The sequence below is a fragment of the Lathamus discolor genome, chromosome 2 (genome assembly GCF_037157495.1).
Source record: "Lathamus discolor isolate bLatDis1 chromosome 2, bLatDis1.hap1, whole genome shotgun sequence".
Classification (NCBI taxonomy): Eukaryota; Metazoa; Chordata; class Aves; order Psittaciformes; family Psittacidae; genus Lathamus; species Lathamus discolor.
The window spans coordinates 88,963,574-88,984,793 of NC_088885.1; the positions used below are offsets into that span (position 1 = coordinate 88,963,574).

General features: G+C 38.8%; 1 protein-coding gene across 9 annotated transcripts in view; it reads right to left on the reverse strand.

The window, feature by feature from the left end:
* COBL (cordon-bleu WH2 repeat protein) overlaps window positions 1-21,220 on the reverse strand; it is a 164,619-nt gene that overhangs the window by 35,505 nt on the left and 107,894 nt on the right. For 7 of the 9 annotated variants that reach the window (XM_065667728.1, XM_065667725.1, XM_065667727.1 and 4 more), the window contains one exon: window positions 18,231-18,404. The exons of 1 other annotated variant lie outside the window; for it this stretch is intronic. In XM_065667728.1, the coding sequence (XP_065523800.1) occupies window positions 18,231-18,404 (174 nt within the window). Of the gene's footprint in view, window positions 1-13,074; window positions 14,450-18,230; window positions 18,405-21,220 lie in introns of those variants that run through there. One more of the 9 variants, XM_065667730.1, reaches the window with a different exon arrangement.

Sequence of the window (21,220 nt, forward strand, 5' to 3'; positions counted from 1 at the left end):
ATTTGATCCCAGGCTAATCACAACTGACCCCAAGCTAATCACAGCTAACCTAGCTACCTACCTCTACTCTCCTACGTTTGAAAAATAAATGCGATGTGGACTCATTTAGGCTGCCTTATGAACTTGAGGTAGTTAAGCAAGCACTTTTCTTGAGGTTTAACCTCTCTGCTGTTAGTTCCTATCACAACACAAAAGTATTGTAACATTTACAAAAGCTTTTTTGGCCATGGTGTTTCCGATACCAGAGGCAAGACAAAATAGGATCAAGCCAGAGAGTGGGAACTGAAAATACTACTAGTTTCTCCATTTTTTTCCCCATGTACTGTGGTGGTACTGTGAAGGTCTGTGCACCAATGTTTGATTTTCCTTTCAAACCTATGCTGAAAATTATTGTGAAGTACCTCTCTCTCAAAACACCACTAAGGTAAGACTGTCTGCTGGCTGTTCAAAGACTCAGAGGAAACTTCCACTTCACATAAATGCCTGCTACCCTCTCCTATTTCAGACCTTTATTTTTACCACCTGCCAAAAAAGCAAGTAAGAATTTCTGAACTAATGTAACACAGATTTTCAGAAAGGGGAAAATTAACATACTGGACTTTATTATCCCCATTTCTTTTCCACAATCCTTTCTTTAATGACTAAAAAAGCCTCTTCTGATGTCTGCAAAGCCCATTTGACCTAGAATGCTGCTGCTATTGCTAAACTGCTTTTCATCCTCTCCTTTTTGGCACTCTCTTGAACCTACTAGTTCCTTGCTTTTATAAAAGCCTTGTTTGGCTGCTCTGACAACTCTAGACCATAGCCAGTAACCAGCCTTCCTTATTCAAAGGGATCAGATGTCGCAAAAGCAACATAAAGAGCAAAATGCTCTTTGACAGGAAAAGGATCGTGTGTCAAAGTAGATCTTTCCTTGATTAACCGGAGAACATTGCCACTTGGCTTAGAGAAGGACTGATTTTAAAAAGTGAATCAGTAGTGTGAGTTGTTCATTTCCTTTCCTATACAATAAAGCATGATGGTGGGACTTTCACAACAATTCCTGGTGTTCACTATCTGAGATTAACAGCAAGCTAGAATGACTCACAAGGTGCTGTCCTGGCTCTAGTCAGTCCTTTAATTAGGTGTGGGGAGAGGGGCATTGTGCCTAAACCCTGAAGTTCAAAAAGCAGACAATGTAGATTAGAGGAGCAGGATAAAATGGAAATATATTTAAGAGCACATAATAGATAGCTTCAGATTTGCACTTCATAAATCACCATGTGTAACACTGGTAACATGCCGAGATCAATAATGGGGCTCTTTGGAGGCTTTGTGGGAAAGCAAAACCTAGATTTGAAACCAGGCACTGCCCAATATAATGAACCTGGTGAAGAAATAAACCACTTTCCACATTTTGCTGGGAATTACTAATCTTAAGTGATAGATTTTGGCAATCAGCACCCTTTTTAGAGGCGATCAGCTTCCATTCAAGCACACTGCAGAATCTAAACAAATGGACTGTGAAGGTGATTTTCATGAGCCACCTTAGAGAACATACTCCATAAAATTGCCTGAAAAGCGTATGCAGTGTAACGATTAAAACCAGAAATGATTAGTGAACCTATGCAATAAAACAATGTTTTATTAGGTGATTTTTAAGACTACAGAAAAAAGGCCATTTGCTCAACTTTTCTTTTTAAACTTCACCATCTTTATCCTCTGTGCACTCTGTTCCACCAATTCATTCTCTTCCTTAAGTTTGTCTGTTAACAGTTTCATAAAATCTCTACTACAGTTTTGTACTTCTAGCATAATCCAGAGAAAAACATAAAACACTTTTGTGTTGTAATTATACTTTCCTTCCCCAGAGACTAGCTGCCAGCAAACTCAGCAGAGACAAAAAAACCTAACCCTAAACCAAACACATGCACACAGACATACAAACACACACACACTTTTGTGGGATTTAAGAACTCTTTCCATAGTACAGAGTCACAATTCCACTCACAGCTGTGTATTTATGTTTGACTGAAAGTGATTTAAAAGTCAGGAAGTGTGGAAAAGAATCAGGTCAATCTGTAATAAGCTATCTATTACTGAAACCAGTAGGTATTACATGAAAATAAAAGCTTTTAACAGTTGTTTTCTATTTATGGGGACAAAGTATATTTGCCTTGAGCATATGGAACTTCTATTGAGAACTGCTGCACAAATAAGAAAATACAGTCTTAGTACCCTCCTAACAATGCAGACTTAGGCATTAGAATCATAGAATCATAGAATAGTTAGGGTTGGAAAGGACCTCAAGATCATCTAGTTCCAACCCCTCCTGCCATAGGCAACATTAGGCAGTAATGGCAACAAATACTGGTTTTGCTTAATATGAAAAACGAAGAGTGAACTCCAGGCTGGAGTGGTGGTTAATAAAATGGGATTTCATCATTCTTGCATATTTTTTCTTATCCATTCTTGCAGCACCTCAATCCATTCAGATCTGTGATTGCTGCCATTCGGTTCCCCTATACATCATTTTCCCTTATATCACCTTCTATCCCTGTGTAGGATAGTATCTGTAGCATCATCTGAAGTCAGACAGAGCCCTGAGAAAATTAAATGTTTCATGCACAAACCACCTAACTTACAATTAGGACCGCACAAAATAACTCCATTTAATTGGACATGCTTCAGCCAATCCACCAATAACATAAATAATTTCACAGAAATTTTTCAGCAGCTAACTCCAAATTTAGATATGAGAACATCTTCATGCACCTCTGTGCTATAAAGACACAAAGGTCTACTCTGACCTCTTTTGATGTACATTAACTGACTCCTCTTGGACCTCCTGACCAATGGACCTGCTTCCCCCTCCAATGTTCCAACAACAGGCTTTACAATACACTTAGGCTGGTGGTTTACTTTGGCAATTATATTTCCAAAAATATTTTAACCCAAGAGACCATGCTTCTTTTCTGAGTTTAGCTATACATTTTACTGAACATTCACATTCAGTTACTCTGCTATCACATTTCTCACAGCTGTAAGATGTCCAATGATGCCAATAAAAGTATATACCTGGAGCGACACTGCTTGGGAATATCTGAACACTTCTCATCATTAAGACATTCTGCCTTCTGAAACTGCCCAGTGAAGAAAGAATTGTTCTTGCAGACAACAAAAGTGAGGACCAGAATACCCCCTTGTCCTGGGTTCAGCAGCAGTAGTCATTTTTCTCCTTCTTAGTAACTGGTGCAGCGCTGTGTTTTGACTTTTGGCCTGGGAACAGCGCTGATAACACCGATGTTTGGTCTGACCAAGGACTTTCTGAGCCTCATGCTCTGCCAGGGAGGAGGAGAGGCCGGGAGGAAGCAGAGACAGGACACCTGACCCAAACTGACCAAAGAGGTATTCCATACCACAGCACGTCATGCCCAGGATGTAACGGAGAGTTACCCGGAAGAGCTAGGGCACTGCAGGGTTGGATGAGGTATCGGTTGGTGCACGGTTGGGTGGGATGGAACAAGTTTTGGGTCGGCTGGTGGTGAGGTGTTGTATTTTCTTCCCTTGTTACTTGCCTTATCAGTATTATTGGTGGTAGCAGTAGTGATTTGTGCTATACCTTGGTTGCTAGGCTGTTCTTGTCTCAACCCGTGGGAGTTGCATTCCTTTCGATCTTCCTCTTCGTCCCTCTGGGAGTAGGGGGAAGGCATGATGGGGGGGGGGAGTGAGTGGACAGGCTGTGTGGCTGGGTTTGAACCACGACACCCCTGAAGACCTTGTGTGAGACAGGTACCCTTCACAGGGCCATCGTACCATTTTGAAAGGACATTTCCTATGCGCTCTGAAGACCAGACTTCCCTGGTGGAATGAAGGCAAATCAGGAGCAATGAGGCCAGGACAGTGCATGCCAAGCACATTTACCACCTAAACCACTGCCAAGCACTGTGGGCTACGCTAGCAACAAAGTACCATAAACACAGTGAAGAATCCCATTAAGGCAATTGGTTGTATGGAAGGATGGTAAGAGGCAGACTTCTCTTCTGCTAACACAGACCTAGCCAAGAATCAACTGCAGGGTTATCAAGAACTCCACTGCCAGCTCTGGCCATTAGGTTATCTCTTTTAGCATCAAGCACTGAAGCTCTCCCTGGAAGCCTGATAAGGAGGGGACTATTCAACAGGTACAGAACAAAGTGCTCAGAGGAGAGCTCTGCTCTCATGCCACCACTCCTCTGACAGCAGATGGACTAGATCAGATTATTTCAGATATAAGCAGAGATGGAATACTTAAGTCAGAGCTGGATTTGGCCCGTTCTTTCCTAGTCCTCTTGTGAAGTCAATTATCTCATCAATCGTGCTTTGCCCTGGGGCTCTTTCCCTATTAACTTGAAGAAATGCAAACATGCAAGAGTGGTAACTGGATGTTATGCTCTGTACTGATTTTCAGATAGTAAAATGTTAAGAGTGTCATCTCTGGTGCTATGGTGAACAGTAGCCTGATGCAAGAAATGGGTCACCACCTGAACACCCACTTGGAATAAATTTTCCCCTTCCGTATTTTGCGCTGTTGGCATCAGATCCTGCTTACACTTCAGTAGCTGGGTTTTGCCACTAACTTCAGTAGGAGCAGGATTGGACCGCTCACTGATTAAAATGCAAAACTGCAGGTATCTCATGCAAGGGATGAAACCCCACAGGGAAAATTTGTCTGCATTTTTATTCATGTGAAGCATTTTAAGGCTTTCATTTACACAGTTCATTCAATAATAACGTGCATGCTGCATAATGGGGTACCTGATTAAGCATGCTTAAGTGCTTTGTTGGATCAGGGCCATTTCTAGAATTTGAAGGTTCAGTATGATCATACCCTCAAAACAGACAAGCTAGTTTGGGGAATTTTTCACCTGAGTTAATGGGCTTAATTAGGATCAGCATAAAAGGTCATTTTTCCTACAGGAAATTTGGAAATGTCTTTGAGTTTCTTTCTTTTTAGCCTGAGTTCCTACAGAAATTAGATTGAGAAGGTCACCCTGTTGTAGGTTTGTAAGTCTATGAAAGCCTCCAGTAACTTTAAAACTGGCTGACAACTTCTGAATTAGTCAGGAAGGATTACAGTCTAAAGTTCAGTCCCAAAAGTTTCAAAAAGAGGTAGAAGGGCAGAACAAGGAGACTTTCTTCATATATGTGCTGACATAAAATCTCATTCTCTATTATCTACCAGGGATACCTGAGGGAAGGATGCTGTGAACAATAGCAAAGTTTCAAGAGGGTGGTGGGCTTTAGGTACCAGAGAACTGAGTTATTAAAGTAGAAGTCTAAAAGAAGTGCTTAGGGAATTACTTTATGGGGTCAGGTGCAAGTAGGAAGAAGAAAACAAAGGGGGGGGGGGGGGAAATAAGGAAAAATTCCCGAAGTCTAACATCATTTTGGTTCTGAAAAGAAGATGTTGAAGTTTCTAGGAATTTCTCCCCCATCTATTTTTTCCTTTTTTATCTATTATTATCCCTTTACTATCCTCTTTCCTTCTCCTTATTATCCCTAAAAAAGTAAAAAAAAAAAAAAAAGGGGGGGGGGGCAAGGACTGTGTTCAGAAAAAGTTTTAGCAGGTGTGCCTGGCCACTGTTCAACTTTGTACAGTAAAATTTATACAGTAATGCTGAAACATTAAACATTATTTTCATTCTCCTGACTGCTCATAACTTCAGCATGAGATTGTAAAACTCTCCTCCCTCCTTAGAGTGGCCCTATCAGACCAGCACAGAATCAAGCTGTGATTTGTTATAACTCTTCAAACTACAGCATCTAAATTTAAAGACTTTTGCTTTCAGCCTGCTCATTTTCTCACAGGCACTAATTTAACTCTGTGGAAAAAACACAAGGAGTTTCCCTGTGTGAGGATTTTTTTTTTGTGTAAAAAAAAATGTAATCGATACATTGCCAAAGCCTTGTTATTATGTATGGTGACATGTATTTAATGTGCCCTGAAAGTGAGGAAAAGCTTTCTGAGTACCTGAGTACAGTCTGTGTCCTTTGTAAGAGCACACTGAAGACAAATGATTTTATTTGAGGAACACCTGAAATGCATTGATTACCTTGATGAATACAGAACAGGAAAGCTGCCAGGTGCATAGGAAGCTGGGCATGTCCACAGGGGAGTAGAGCAAACAAATTGCAGTATATGCATGCTTTTTTCTTTTTTTTTTTTTTTTTTTATGTGTTCATTTGGAAAACTTGGACACTTAAACCTCTAAATTTCTTTAAGTGATTGATCAGTTAACCAGCATATTGCTTTCACTTTCTTAAAGCAAGCAGGAAAGGGTTTTAAAAGGTAAAAAAAAAATACTTTAAAGTTAGAAATAATCAATAAAATGTTTACGTATGTTGTATTTAATTGAAACAAGATTTATCGGGGGGGGGGGGATCCTCTTTCTGGGGAGAAAGCAGGATACCTGGTAAAAAAGAATTGTGTCACTTCTGAGCTAACATGTCCAAGAGACTGGTAGTACTCAAACAGTTCTTCAGAATAAAACCAAAATATCAGTGCATTCATGCAACAGTCCCCAAAGTTGTATCTACTTCCAGCAACACTAGGAAGTGATACAGGCTCAGCCTTCTACAGCCCTTAGCAGTCCACTGCAAGGCTTTCTGTAGAATAAACCAAGTATAAGAGTCTGTTTAGCTTCCAAATTGCTTCACCTCTTACAAGTAGAAGCCAAGTAAAGAAAGTTATCATCTTGACCTTAATGCTAGTAGATTAGTTTTTATTACAGTATTTATAATTCTGTAATTCCTCATAATTCTTATAATTTATGAAGTATAAGAATTCTTAAATTCTTATATTTAAGTCTTGACTGTTTCACTTTTCACACACACCTTACACAGTTGTGGCATGTTTTTGCTTAGTTGCTGAAAGAATATTGAAAATATTTCTCCATTAATTTTCATGTTTTTACAAATGAAAAAGGATTTTCCCCTTCAGTTTTTAGCTTCTCAAAGGAAAAAACTGACAAAAGAAACAGTCATGGGAGAGACAAGAAGTAAAATGGTAACCTACATGTTCTAAAAATCTGGTATCAATGATAATTTTCATTACATGCTTTAACTGAAAAAAACTTCTTGTTTTGTTTGCTTAATATGTAAGCACATACTCCACTACCAGTCCTTCACTGCTCATGGGAGGTTACCATACATTTAGCAACTTTACCTTCACCTTTTAACCACAACAGTGTTAAAACTAAAAAAAAAAAAAAAAAAAAAAAAAGTCTTAGTCCTCCTTTCTCATTCTTTCCTCTGTCTTCTGTTTTAGGTCTTTGTCCTCCATTACACCCCACCTTCGCTTATGGTACAGTAGGTTGGAAAGTAATTCTTTCATCCATGCCAGGAACCAATTATGGAATCCACAAAAGGAGCTGACAAAAGAGACTCTGTCTCTGCTCTCAGCCTTTTGCTCCCTCAGGCCCTAAAACCCAGAAGTGAATGTGCATGGCCAGAATTCTCAATTTCTTAGAAGAAAGCAGGCAGGCATTTTAGTCAGTGTTTACTGGCTTAGAAGTGGTAATAGCAAAAGCTGAGTACAAGCACCTCTAAGGATGGACAAGCACTTCGGTATGGGTGTTATCACCTACCTGGAACAGAGAATACAAAAACTTTCAACAGTTTGCTTTATGTAGCTCCCTGTGCATTGCCTGCATTTGAACCAGTAGGAACCATGCCATTTCAAATGCCAACCTTCCAGTTTGATCTGGCCAACACATAATGTGTAGCTCAAGCATAACTTCAAATGCCTACCCAGGATTAAAGTTCTCACACACTCACTCACACCACATGCATGTATTTGGATGGACACAGACATTTAGTCCAGCTTGGTACTGATAAACCATAAGTGTCTCTATCTGTATGGGTGTGATGGTTTCTTCATGTTCCACTGTTCGAGTATAACAAAGTGCGTGTAAGATGACACTCAGTTACTGAAGGTACAGGCCACATAGTTAAACTGCTCTTATTTTAACTAAGGAAAATACGGAATTTGGTTACACTTTGAATAAACTTTCACAGTTTATCCACGAACCACTTGGATTTCAGAGCTGGCTGCAAAGGAATTATAAGAGAAATGTCTTTACATTTAGTCAGGATGAGAAATACGAAGCTAAGATTTATTCCGCATTCTATGAAATAGGTAAATAAACACTTAAATCCCTAAATAACAGGAAATGAGGCTAGAAAGACTATTTGATTTACTGGAGTCTAGTTCTGTATAATGTAACCAGAAAATAATTTGTTATATTCAAAGGAACTGTGCTCCCTTATAATAGGACTGATTTCTTGCTCAGAGTCTGCAGAATCACAGGTATTATTTCCAATACAGGCAGCAGCAGAGTGAACACATGAGTGAATACAAAATACCCCCTTTTCAACTGGTGTTACCCTTACCCAGGACTGAGTCTCCTGCTTCAGAACTTTCTCAAGGCATGAGCAAATGAATCAGATTTGTTGACCGAAACTTGTAATTTTCTTATTAGAACTGAACAGGAAAAAAAAAAAAAAAGCCAAACCAAACCCAACAAACTTTCATGTCCAAGGAACATTCAAGGGATATAAAGGACTCAGTAGTTGATACCTATTCAGTATGTTATTAACTTCTAAAGTAGTTCATTCTTGCTAATGGGCTTGGTCCTTTCAACAGTCATTTACCACTTGAAGTCAGAGCATTACAGAAGAATATGCAATAATCAAGGAATAAAGAGCTGATTCTTGCATAGAAAAATACAGGATCACCTTCCCCCTTCTCCACTTCAGCAAAAATCAGCAGAGCTTATTATGTGTAAGCTCTTCTGGATAAACAAAGAATTAACTATGTCACATTGTGTTCTTTCAACTTCTTATGAATTTTAACAGTGGACTTCTCTAGCCATAGAAAAGGTGCAATACAGAAGCTTACCTGTGTACCGTATATGAGATACCTGAATGAGAAATGTGTAAACAGCTACAGCAAGCCTGTCTCACTGTCCTTGAGGGGGGAGCTCATAGTTTTGCAGTGACATTAGAAAACAACATGGCTGTAATTTTCAAGGGATGGAATAAGTTACATTCTGTCTTCTAAAATGACATGTATTTTAGTATGGAAAGTTAAATGGTGCCTACTGAATGTACTAAATATATATTGAGAGTCACAGTAGTGACTGGAAGCCAAGTACAGAAGACAGAACTGGTGTCTTATATACACACACAGCCCAACTCTCACAAAGAGGCACTTTTATACTGCGATGGAACAATAAAGAGGGCTTAAAATGGCTGTAAACTTGAATGGTGAGTGTATGAGAATCACAACCATAGGGTTTACTTTATAAATGCAGAATACAGGGACAGATGATAGGCATATGATATATTGCATGGCCATATGTTTAAATGAATCGTAGGTCTTTGCAATTCATCATACAATTTGGACTGGATGAGTTCTATACCAATCACTTTCCCCTGGCACTTATTTGAGCACTCTAGATGCCACGGACACCTTTAAATAGCTCCAGTTAAAAATGAACAAAAAAAGAGAAATATTTATTTTTTCCATTCATCTATTCAGAATATTTTCTCCGTATTTTACCTGCCCATAAAAAATTTTAGCTCTGGACCAGTAACATATTTTCTAAAGATAAAAATGGAATGAGTTCAAAGTTTAATATTCTACAGCCTTGTCGCTTGAAATGAAAAAAAAATCCAGCTGCTCAGTGAGAAAGACAACATTCATTTCAATCTCTCAAAGATTTGAATCTTAAGGGAAAAAAAAAGAAAGCACTGCATGTAGAAAAGACATTTAAGGATGTTTGGAGAGTCTCTGAATTCTAGATTTGAGCCTGTGAATGACTGAAGTGCTGGTAATGAAGTCATTTCTCTGTGAAAGAGGATAGATACTAACACAATCTGCTCATGCTTTTAAAATGATAAAACTCAAGCTGATAAATCTATCTAGCAGAACACGTCTTCCTATATTGGCACTAAACCTGACCTACTCCTGTGCACTTTTTTAAGCACAGACACCAGCCATATACACTAATTTCCACACCTCGGACACAGCTGCCATAAATACACCGTCAATATCTATGCAACATTAATAACCAACCCAGCATAGAATCATAGAATCATAGAATAGTTAGGGCTGGAAAGGACCTCAAGATCATCAAGTTCCAACCCCCCTGCCATGGGCAGGGGCACCTCACACTAAACCATCCCACACAAGGCTTTGTCCAATCTGACCTTGAACACTGCCAGGGATGGAGCACTCACAACCTCCCTGGGCAACCCATTCCAGTGCCTCACCACCCTAACAGGAAAGAATTTCCTCCTTATATCCAATCTAAACTTCCCCTGTTTTAAGTTTTAACCCGTTACCCCTTGTCCTGTCACTACAGTCCCTGATGAAGAGTCCCTCCCCAGCATCCCTATAGGCCCCCTTCAGATACTGGAAGGCTGCTATTAGGTCCCCACGCAACCTTCTCTTCTGCAGGCTGAACAGCCCCAACTTCCTCAGCCTGTCTTCATACGGGAGGTGCTCCAGTCCCCTGATCATCCTCGTGGCCCTCCTCTGGACTTGTTCCAGCAGTTCCATGTCCTTTTTATGTTGAGGACACCAGAACTGCACACAATACTCCAGGTGAGGTCTCACGAGAGCAGAGTAGAGGGGCAGGATCACCTCCTTCGACCTGCTGGTCAAGCTCCTTTTGATGCAGCCCAGGATACGGTTGGCTTTCTGGGCTGCAAGTGCACACCGAAGCCGGCTCATGTTCATTTTCTCATCGACCAGCACCCCCAAGTCCTTCTCTGCAGGGCCGCTCTGAATCTCTTCTTTGCCCAGTCTGTAGCCGTGCCTGGGATTGCTCTGACCCAGGTGTAGGACCTTGCACTTGTCATGGTTGAACTTCATAAGGTTGGTATCAGCCCACCTCACAAGTGTGTCGAGGTCCCACTGGATGGCATCCCTTCCCTCCAGAGTATCAACCAAACCACACACCCTTTGCAAGAATGCCTAGAGCAAAAGTTTGAGATTACGTCTGGAAGATGCCAACACTGTGGCATCACCTCCAAATATGATTTTATCTTAATTTTCCTATTTGCAACGAAACTGATTAAAAAAAAAAATCAAGGAAAAGGGATTCATTTTTTCTTTTTGGTTGCTGAACAAAACGACTCAGTAAATTCTGCTTAATTTCATAGCACATTTGAAGAATTGAAAATCTTTGTGTAAGTGCGGTACCTATTAGCTTAAGACTTTAGCATTATTCCTCCTTGCTACCTACTGCAGATGTGTGACAACATCGGCTCCCTCTGGTGGTCAACATAAGAAAGCATTCATACGGCCATTCAGTAAAATCTGTGCGCCAGGAAACTGAATCTGTTTCTAATTCATTGGATTTGATGGAGTTGAGCCCATTCATCAAGTATCAGAATGGGTTTAATCATAAATTATACATCTGTCCTTATTTCTTATGAGCACTGAATGTCACTGCCACTGGAGTCATAATACTGGAATTTGTTTTGATTTATAAGCTAGCTATGCATTTACTTGTCCCGAAAGGGCTCAATAGTATTTTCCAGTTTGGGGTTTGTTTGGGTTTTTTTGTTTATTTGTTTTTCACTCAGACACCTTGCCATGAAGGACAGTATTTGAGCAATGCTGTTTGGTAGTGCAGATAAATCCTGAATATTTTAAACGTGTTTCTTAATAACTTTGGTAAGAGCATTTTGATGAAAAATTGCAGTACAGTAGTCAATTCTTTACCAACTTCTCCATGTCATTTTCATTACACTTCTAGTGTGTCCATGGTTAAAATAAAAGGAGTAAAACCAGTGTCCTTTCATATCAATGCTAACCTAAGACTCCACAAAACTGACATAAACTGACATACCTTCCTCTCATTGGAAATGACAGAAGAACTCTCATTCTCTCCCAGAAGCTGAATCAAGGTGACATTAGAAATCCTGGGTCGAAGCCTGGAACAAGTGGGGATTCCCCAACTGCACCTCAGAGTTGAGCTGATGCTCATGAGCCAAACTTCCAGCAAGTTCACATTCCCACAATCACACTTTAAGCACACACATAATTAATGAATTTACAGTTGTGAAACAGAGTATCTATGCAATTCCACTGAACAGATTTGGATTTTATGAGTGTCACTGGAAGGTCTCTCCCACACTGTATATAATATTGGGAAGTTTTTAACATACTAATATTAGAAGTATAATTTCTTTTCTTCCTCCTTTCTTGTTTTAAAGTTCTGTTTAATATAATATATACCTGGCACTTATGAAACTATGAAACAGAGGATATGAACTGGCATAAGCAAGGAATTTCTTTTTTTAGTTCAGAAAATGAGAGCTGGCTAGCTTAAACTGGTCATTAAAATATTTTACACAGGAATTTTACAGAAAATGATAATCCCCACAAACATATTTTTAGAGGCAACTTTTGCATTTTAATTAGAAACAAAACAAAACAAAAACCAAAACAATAACAACCCCCCTCCCCCCCACAAAAAACAAAAAACAAAACAAAAAAAAAAACCAACCAAAAAAACCCCAACCCCCCCCCCCCCCCAAACTAAGTTAAGGGCAAGTAAGGAACTTTTTGAGTTTTCACCAAGAGTATTTAGGACTTTGAGCAGACTGCCTGAAAACAGAGCTTTTCACAGCAAACTTGTCTGCTCTGTGGAGAGGGATCATATCCGTATTCCTTCAAGGCAAGGAAACTTTCATCAAAAATCACATCTTGTTGAAAACTTGAACCTCCTTTAAGCTAAACTGGTGTCAATGCAAAGAACTGTTTTTACAATACACTGTACTTCTACATTGCACACAATGTAAGCAGCTTTGTTTCACCACTTCATTATGCCATTTTTATACTAGTCTGAACTCCACAGGGCATGTAACTCTGTGGAGTTACAAATAGGATGTAAATAGAGTAATAAGAATGGGTAAATTAGGTTCTTAATCTTCACATTGTGAACACCTACTAAGTTTTTTTTTTTAAAGAGAAGACTTACAATTAAACCATTGTCCTGTCTTAAGAAGCTATTATAAAGTACCTGGCAGCGCAGAGAGTTCAATTCTGCTCCACTTTTATTAGAAGACCCTTAGGGTATTAAGTATACTTTCTGAAGCATCACTTATTAACTAACATGTTATATTTGTATTAAAAACCGTCAAAACCCTTTTTAGTCATGTTTCGCATTATCTGTAGGAATGCTTTGCTTTCTTATTCTCCATTTTGCCTACCTGGAAAGGATTCAAGATGAACATGATTATTTGCTTGAGGGTAAAACAATAATTTTTCATCATTTAAATTGGAGTTATGTATTGCAACTCACTCATTTAAATAACATAGATGTCTTAAATCATCGTACATGTGAGGTCAGAATAGTTCTGGGTGTGTGCACCATTGCAACTCATAAAACTGACGTTTATAGTTCAGAATGATTAAAAATACATGTGTTACAGGCTGCTCACATAAAGAATTTTCTTCAGCACAAAGAAGTTTTTGGTAAGTACAATCCTATAGTTGATATTTTAATTATAACTCACTGAGGATTCCTAGTACAACTGTAAAAAGGAGACTTGTGGAACAAGATACATCTTGAGCAAACAGTGTTTGCATCTTTTGGTACAGAAATAGAACACACACCTCGATTTCCACAGGATGTCTCCATCATCAAGATAAAATTACTCATATTAAGCATCAGGATGAAAGCAGAAGTAAAGCCTATGAATCAGTGCATTTGGTAGTGGTTCTTAGTATTCCTTTTAGGCCCCTTACAGATCTGTTTCTTTTTTCTTGGCAGCTTGATTAATAGCCAAGATATAGAAAGAATCTTGCACTTCAACTTGACTAAGCCATGCCCAGTTCTTGTTTTGTTCCAAAGGAACAAAACATATTGAGTGAAGGAAAAATAGAATATGCTAGCGAATGTAAAATGTTATACCTAGGCTAACAGAAAAAAATGAGAAAATCTTTTAGGAAGTTTTCATTAAATCTTTAAACAGTATTGAAAGTAAGACACCCCATCCCAAAACACAATCTTTGCAAAGCCAAATCAAATTAAACATGGCTCAAAATAAAAAGAATCTTTTGAAAAAGAACAGACAAATGTGCGGATGACCTTTCTCAGGCTGATATATGGATTTATGTAACACAGCATTCAGTTCTGGAGCATACATCTCACAAATGAGTATGAACCACAGCCAAAAATAATCAATAGTAATTAAAAGAGAATGTGCAAGTTTAAAAAGAAAGGAAGCCAAAATCTCAGTCAGAAAAAAAAGAAAAAAAAAGGTTCTTTTCCAGCAGGGGAGGAAGGAAGGCAACAGAAGAATCAGGGTAGCAGAGGCAACAGAAGGTTCAGAGGTATGAAGATCATAGGAAGAGGCAAGGTCTGTCAGACGCGCTTGGTATATGAAGGGAATGATGCACAACAGTAAACTGTTGGGGGAAAAGAGTAAAAGGATAAAATTATAAATATTGTGTAGGTGTGACAGCAGAATGGCATTCATGCTCAGTAACATTAAAGAATCAGACACCCAAAGGATGTGGATACATGCATTAAAATCCAGAATCCAACAGATGCTCTGAGACTAACTCCCTGGGTTCATGCACAAGCTAACTCAATCCCAAAAGCACAACACACCTACTGATATGCAACATGTCTATGAATTCTTCTTTTCTTCGCCTGAATTTTTATTCACCAAAAGGTACGAGATAGATGATGTAGTAGACTCAACTTCATTCTTTAGCCTCAGATCAGGCTGGATGATAGATGGGAGTGATGGTGGTGCTATAAGTCTCCTAAGTCACACTTGCAAGTTTTTTGCTTTAAAGACCATCTCCAAGAGAAAAGGCTGGGCCACTTCACAGATGCCTTCTGAGACAGTGCACTATGAGGAGCCCATAAAATTACCTATGCAGCAGCCTGCAGTTCTCAGTTAATTTAGAACCACAGGTAAGAAAATGTAGTTTCCCCTCTATGAGTTTCTCTACCTGTTTTTGCTTCAGGTTAACAAAGTCCAACCCTTAGAAACTATCCCTAATGACTGTGAAAGACAAGATATATATCTAACGTGACTGAAGAAATATGACTGAATTGCTTGTGAAATTGTCACAGCTTTTGTCAAGTGGTTTGTATTACCTATCACGGATACATAGAAAAATATTAAAAAATAGATATGAGGGCAAGGCTCCTTTCTGTTAACCTGCTATTATCCATCAACTAGTAGCAGACATGTCATCTCTTCAAAACAACTGGTAAATGCTTATACCTACTCCTTCATCCTTTTCAGATTTCCTGGTTAAGTGATGATTGATTATTTTGATCTATAGTTAAAATCAAAGACATGTTCAAATCATGATTTCACTTCTTTAAAGACAGAGCACATTCTGAAATTTAAAAATCAAACCCTTACCCAGTGTGAACTCTGAATTCACTAGCACTTTACCCACTGTCAGTGAAAACTTTTAGCTTCAGGATCTCGTTCTATAAGAAAGTGATTTTTTTATTCTTTTTCAAACAGCTTTTAATTTCTTAGTGCAATTCTTAATGATAGTTCATAATAAGTGAAATAAAGGGCTAACCATGGGTTCACGGGAATATTGCAGTTACTCTAATTAGTTAGTTGAAAATGTTTCAAGGCAGCATGTTTTAGTTGCTTGCCCAGGTGCAGCAATCTTTCAATATGTGCATTCTTTACCTGAGGTAAAGCACAGAGCTTACCACTGACTCACTTAGTGGGAACTTCACAAACTATGTGACATAATCAAACACCATGCAACAGAGCTGACAATCTCCATTTCTGCATTCCCAAAGTGCAGTTAGTCTTAGAATCACAGGTCATGAACAATCTGATTAGTAAGACAGGGAAAGAGATGGGATCCCCTATCATTTTAGATATGTATACAACATGCAGCTAAGGGTCTACCAGACCTAAAGTTAAGAGGAAAGATCATGTAATAAGAACAGAAAGATCAAAGAGAAAAAACTATGAGGAACATTTGTACTCTTGCTTTGTAGAAAAGACTCTTACCATTAGAGTCAGAAAAGCCCAAGTATCTCACTAAAAGCCCTATTCATGAATGACTTACACTCTATATAAGTTTGGAAAACTCCATGAACAGTGACTATCACCATCCTCTATGAAATCAAAGTTCCTCAACAAGGGTTTCCCAGAGCACAGGGGAACAACTGTGTGTTTGCTAGGAAGGAACAAGGGGTGAGGCACAAAGCCCCACAGACAGTGGCAGATGGTACGGAACAAAAACTTAAACTCCACACGATTACAGAATTTTAATTTCTGACTTGGAATTTCATCTTGTGAAAGATAAACTGCTGCTGACAGTCACCCACTCAGTGAAGGAAGACTGCAATCCTCATCTGAGAAAGCTGTTTTAAGAGTGATTTTTAGAACAAACATGCCTTTCATCAATAGCTAGCATCTGTAGCTTAACCACTTTACCACCTTGTTCTATGAGAAAACACATTTACTGAGGTTAGTTAGGAAGATTGAAAACTGTTGTTCTTTGAATCCACCGCCAAAGTCCTATTTGCAATGCTTGAGGCATTCTCAGGCAATAAAAAACATCATTGCAAAACTCTGTTCTTATACTGCTCAATCACTGCAGTATCTAAGCACCTTTCAGAATGGCATGAGGCAATATAATTAGCATCTGTCATACATGCTGCTTTCTTTCATGGGTACATCTACACGCATTTCTCTTGTGTAAATGTATATACGTATCTTTATCTAGGTAGAGCACAGTGTAATTATAAAGCTCAAGTTGTCCCTCTTCAACACTCATGCTTTAAGTCTAAAGTACATATGCACTAAGCACTATTCTTTTGCTCTCGGAGAATAATAAACGCTCATGCCATGTTTCCATGTACAAGCTTCATCAAATCCTTTCAGCTGGGATATTGTGCTTAAGAGCAAACGATCAGGTTGATAAAATCAGGGCTGCATTGATTAAAGGGTATCTGATCACCAAAGTAGATCAGAAAAGCATTGCAAAATAACAGTGGTAGAAACTCAAATGAAGTATAAACATTAATGAAAAGAAGGCCACAATGGATTTTTAATAGAATAATATTTTATGGAAGCTGATGGTATCTAGCAAAAAAAAAAAAAAAAAAAAGTTTTAAGTACGATACGGTTTCTGTGCATATGCGAGTAAAAATGAGTTAGGGTTAATCCTCAATAAGATTCAGGTTTTCTGTTAGCATGATCGCCTTAATTTCCTTCTTTTCCCACCAATAGAACTTGTCAATCTGTATTTCCTCAGCACAGATTTGAAAATAATGCTACAGATTTCGCGGCTGTCCAACAACACCACACCAACATTCATGTAGCAGAGAACTGCTACCTGCAGATTAAGTTTGGTAAAGAAAATGTCCCGGAAAGAGTTTTGTCAAATAATAGAGACATTTCTCTCTCCCATGGTTAGGAAACACCCTCCTGACCTTCAAAGGAAGCATGTTCATGAGAAGCCATAACGTGCAGAGCTTTGCTGCCTTTACAGGATCTACATGGGTATGCAGGGCAAGCCCACAGGGAATGTGATACATGATCAAAGACTTGGACTGTGTACAAAGATTTAAAGACAATCAATGGATAAGCACAAAAAAGTAGCATGAAAACATGCTTTTCACAAATACACAAGGATGTGGAAAGGATCATATTTCTTTGTCTGATAACTGTTATGCCACAAGGGGTAGAATCACACAAAAGACTACCCAGAGATGGCAAGGAAGACGTACCCATTAAGACAGGAAGGCCTTTAACAACATACACCTCCTGTAAATGGTTTCATTTTATGAAGGCAAACACCCTGTAGTTTTGAACCTAGACTGACAGACCTATCAACTCTCAAAGGAACAGAAAACACGTTAGTCCAGAAAACCAAACACGGACAACTAATACAAGAGAACAGCTTTTTGCTTCCAGCTGCACAAAGTCACAAGGTTTGATGGTTGTTTTTAAGTATTTCCATACAATGGCCAGGTACTATCCAAAAAAACTGTCTCCAAACAAACGTTTTGGTTACTTTGTATTAATCAGTTACACTGCATTGGACATTTTAGAAAACAACAGGCTGGATAAAAAGGGAAAAAACAGACATGTATGTCTAGAGAGCAGAGAGGAAAGTCTGGAAAAGCTACCCCTGACAGTAACCATCAAAGGAGTGGAAATGCAAATACATGTATTTTCAAACATACGTTTAGGTACCAGCTCTGTTGGTGCTGTAACATCTGCTTCTCTGTAACACAGTGTTGGATCCACAATGCCTCTGTCAGGAGGAGGGTAAGGTGGGGGTGGGGGGATCACTAACTGGGGTGGACCTCGGGTGGTGCTAGCTCTAGGAGGCTTTTGTGGCACCTGCCGTCCATCACCTACAGGAGGATCAATTGACTAGTTATTTCACTGCAAGATAATGAATATTTCATTAATTTTCCTTGTTTAATTGTTATTTTTATTGAAAATTACTCTTTTCAAACACACATTGATTTTCCCTTACCCACATCCAAAATCTCTCTGGATCCAAATCTGCTCTTATTTACCCCAAATAATTAAGGGAGAAGGAAAAGCTAGGTCTCTTTTAAACCAACAGCAACAGGACCAGAATCAAGCATGGGGCCTACACGCACATCACAACTAACAGTTAAAATCACAGTTTTGGCAGACATAAAGAAGGAGAAAAAAAGTTCAGTTAAAAAAAAAAAAAAAAGAAACAAGCTATGTAAGGAAATGTGAAAATGTGGTTTATTTTTATCTTCTTAAGTGCCGAACTGCCTGCATTTGTTGACCTCTAGGATACTTTACATGACTGTTTTCCTGACTCTTTGAGAGAAAGAGGACGATACTACAGGTCAGTTTTTGAAATATCTTGACAGGTTTTTCTTTCCTTTTTCTGAGTAGGTTTTTTATTATTTTGACATTGTGAAGATGATTAAGTTGTTTTTTGAAAATCAGTGTTTAAGCTATCAAAAGAAATACTCATAACTTTGGCTGAGGGCTTATTTAAATACTATGTGTAACCACTAAATAAATACTTCCAAATTTGCACTATACAATGCTAACCATTTGCAATGTTTAAAAACTGCTGTTAGTTTCTAGTGTATAGACATAGAGCTACTGCAATTTGGAAAGTCCTTGGATGCTGCAATTAAGCCGAGGAACCATGACTACCTGCTCATTCTGCTCTCATAACACTGACTCAGGCATCTGCTATTGTCACTGCTGAAAACCTCTGGTCTGATCCATTCTGGTCATTCCTATACTCTAAAGCTCACGCTCTCGTGCTGCTCAAAAGTGAAGCAGAACTGAGAGGGAGGAGAAAAAGATTAAAACATTATGATTTTCTACTTAGGAGTCGCTAGCTTCCAGAAATTCTATACACAAATTAATTCTGGCAAATGTGCAGACTCCTTCTTACTGCTTTAAGAAAACTGGGCACAAGAGTTCAGGGTCACAGTAAGTGATTCAGTATTGAATACTGAAGTGAATTTGCCAGTTTAAGAGTATTTCTGGCAAGATCTTTTGCTTTTATTCATGTAGCTAACTTGGGAGATACATAGGTAGCTACAATCCTTTTTCCATCATGCGGCTGCCTATTTCTTGCAGCACATTTTCCCTTCGCTAGAGTCTTCCTTTTTTTTCACAGCTTTTCTCTCTTGCTCTCAAAGCCATCTGTGCTTTCTCATTGTTTTCTTGCAAGGACCCTGAAGAGAGGCTGTTTTACCAAACTTCTCTTGCTGTTAACATTTTTTTTTCTTGTTAATGAACGCATTCATTCAAGAAAGTAGCAGAAAATGTACAGAAAAAATTCTGAAGATAGGGCTACTGTGGGAAAGTTCTTTGTTGGTGTAAAATAATAAGGCTCCATTAAAGCAAATGATACTACAGAATCGTGCATCAGCAGAGTCTGTCCAGCAAGCATTTATGTACACACTACTGAATGGACTAGAAGTGGCTCTGCTCTGCTTTATTTCATCTGCAACATACTGAGCACAGATACAAAATAAAACGAACACCAAAAGTTAAAGCACCAAATGTCATCACTAAGTGACCAGCAGTAGGGCAAAGCATCAGGAGCATCAGACTGACATCTGCAGTGGTTAAAAGTAAGCCAATTTGCTGAAAACTCCTGTGTTATATGGCACAGCAATAACGTTCCCCTTAGAGGGTTTAAGTAAGAGATGTCAATGGAGTCGAACATGTCACAAGATAATGGACTCCTGCTGCTACATAAATGCTGAGGCATTAAATGTGAGTCATTTACTGAAAATAAATGTTGGAACAAAGCCAAGAGGTTTTTTTCTAAACTGTGAGGCATTTGTAATGTAAGCAATTATGTATGACAGGATGTCATATCTGTATGTCTTAGCCACTTTGTGAAACATGAGGTCAAAGGCACAAACTGAAGTGCACTGAGTGCGTTATGGCACTTGAAGAATGATTTTCTTAATGTACTGAAAAATGAGTTCCAATATGTGGGATTATTATCTCATATCTTTACCCATCATAAAATCACTTTGTTTGCTAAAAGCATAATCTTGGGGTCCTCACTTGGGCAAAGCTCCCACTGATCTGAATAAACTAACAGTCAGATAACAACAGAGGTCTGGGAGAATGTTTTTCAGTCTTCGGATGAGAGTAAATGTGGTGTCATGGACAGCTGAGCACTAGAGTTTCTTTTATTGTATCCAACCATGTAAGCACCCCTTTGAGAGCACCAGTTCTCTTCTTCTACTGATTAGCTAAAGACTCAGTAGAGATTGATTGATTGATTGATTAAAAAAAAATGAGGACCAAATTCAAAAGAAAAAACCTCACTGAATATGGGCAGTTGATATCAAACTGCTGGAGGACTCCAGCAAAAGAAAATATCTTCAGGCTTTAAGAACACTGGGAGATAATGAACGTGATTGACTGTAGTACTTACTATTATAACAAAGCCCCATGGCTTCAGCTTCATTCAGCATTGCCTGGCCTATCTCCAGTTACTAGCATTTCCACTTACCATTTCCAAATTACCATTTGCTACCAAAACCACCATGACCTTAAAGGTGCAGAATAGGCCCCAGGCTAGTGCTTTTCGGTATGCAGCTTGTACCAAACATTCAAATTATCTGATGAGTGTTAGCTATCTTTTACTACCCTACGGTACTCTGAATGGTGCCATTAAAAAAAGGTGGTACTATAGAAA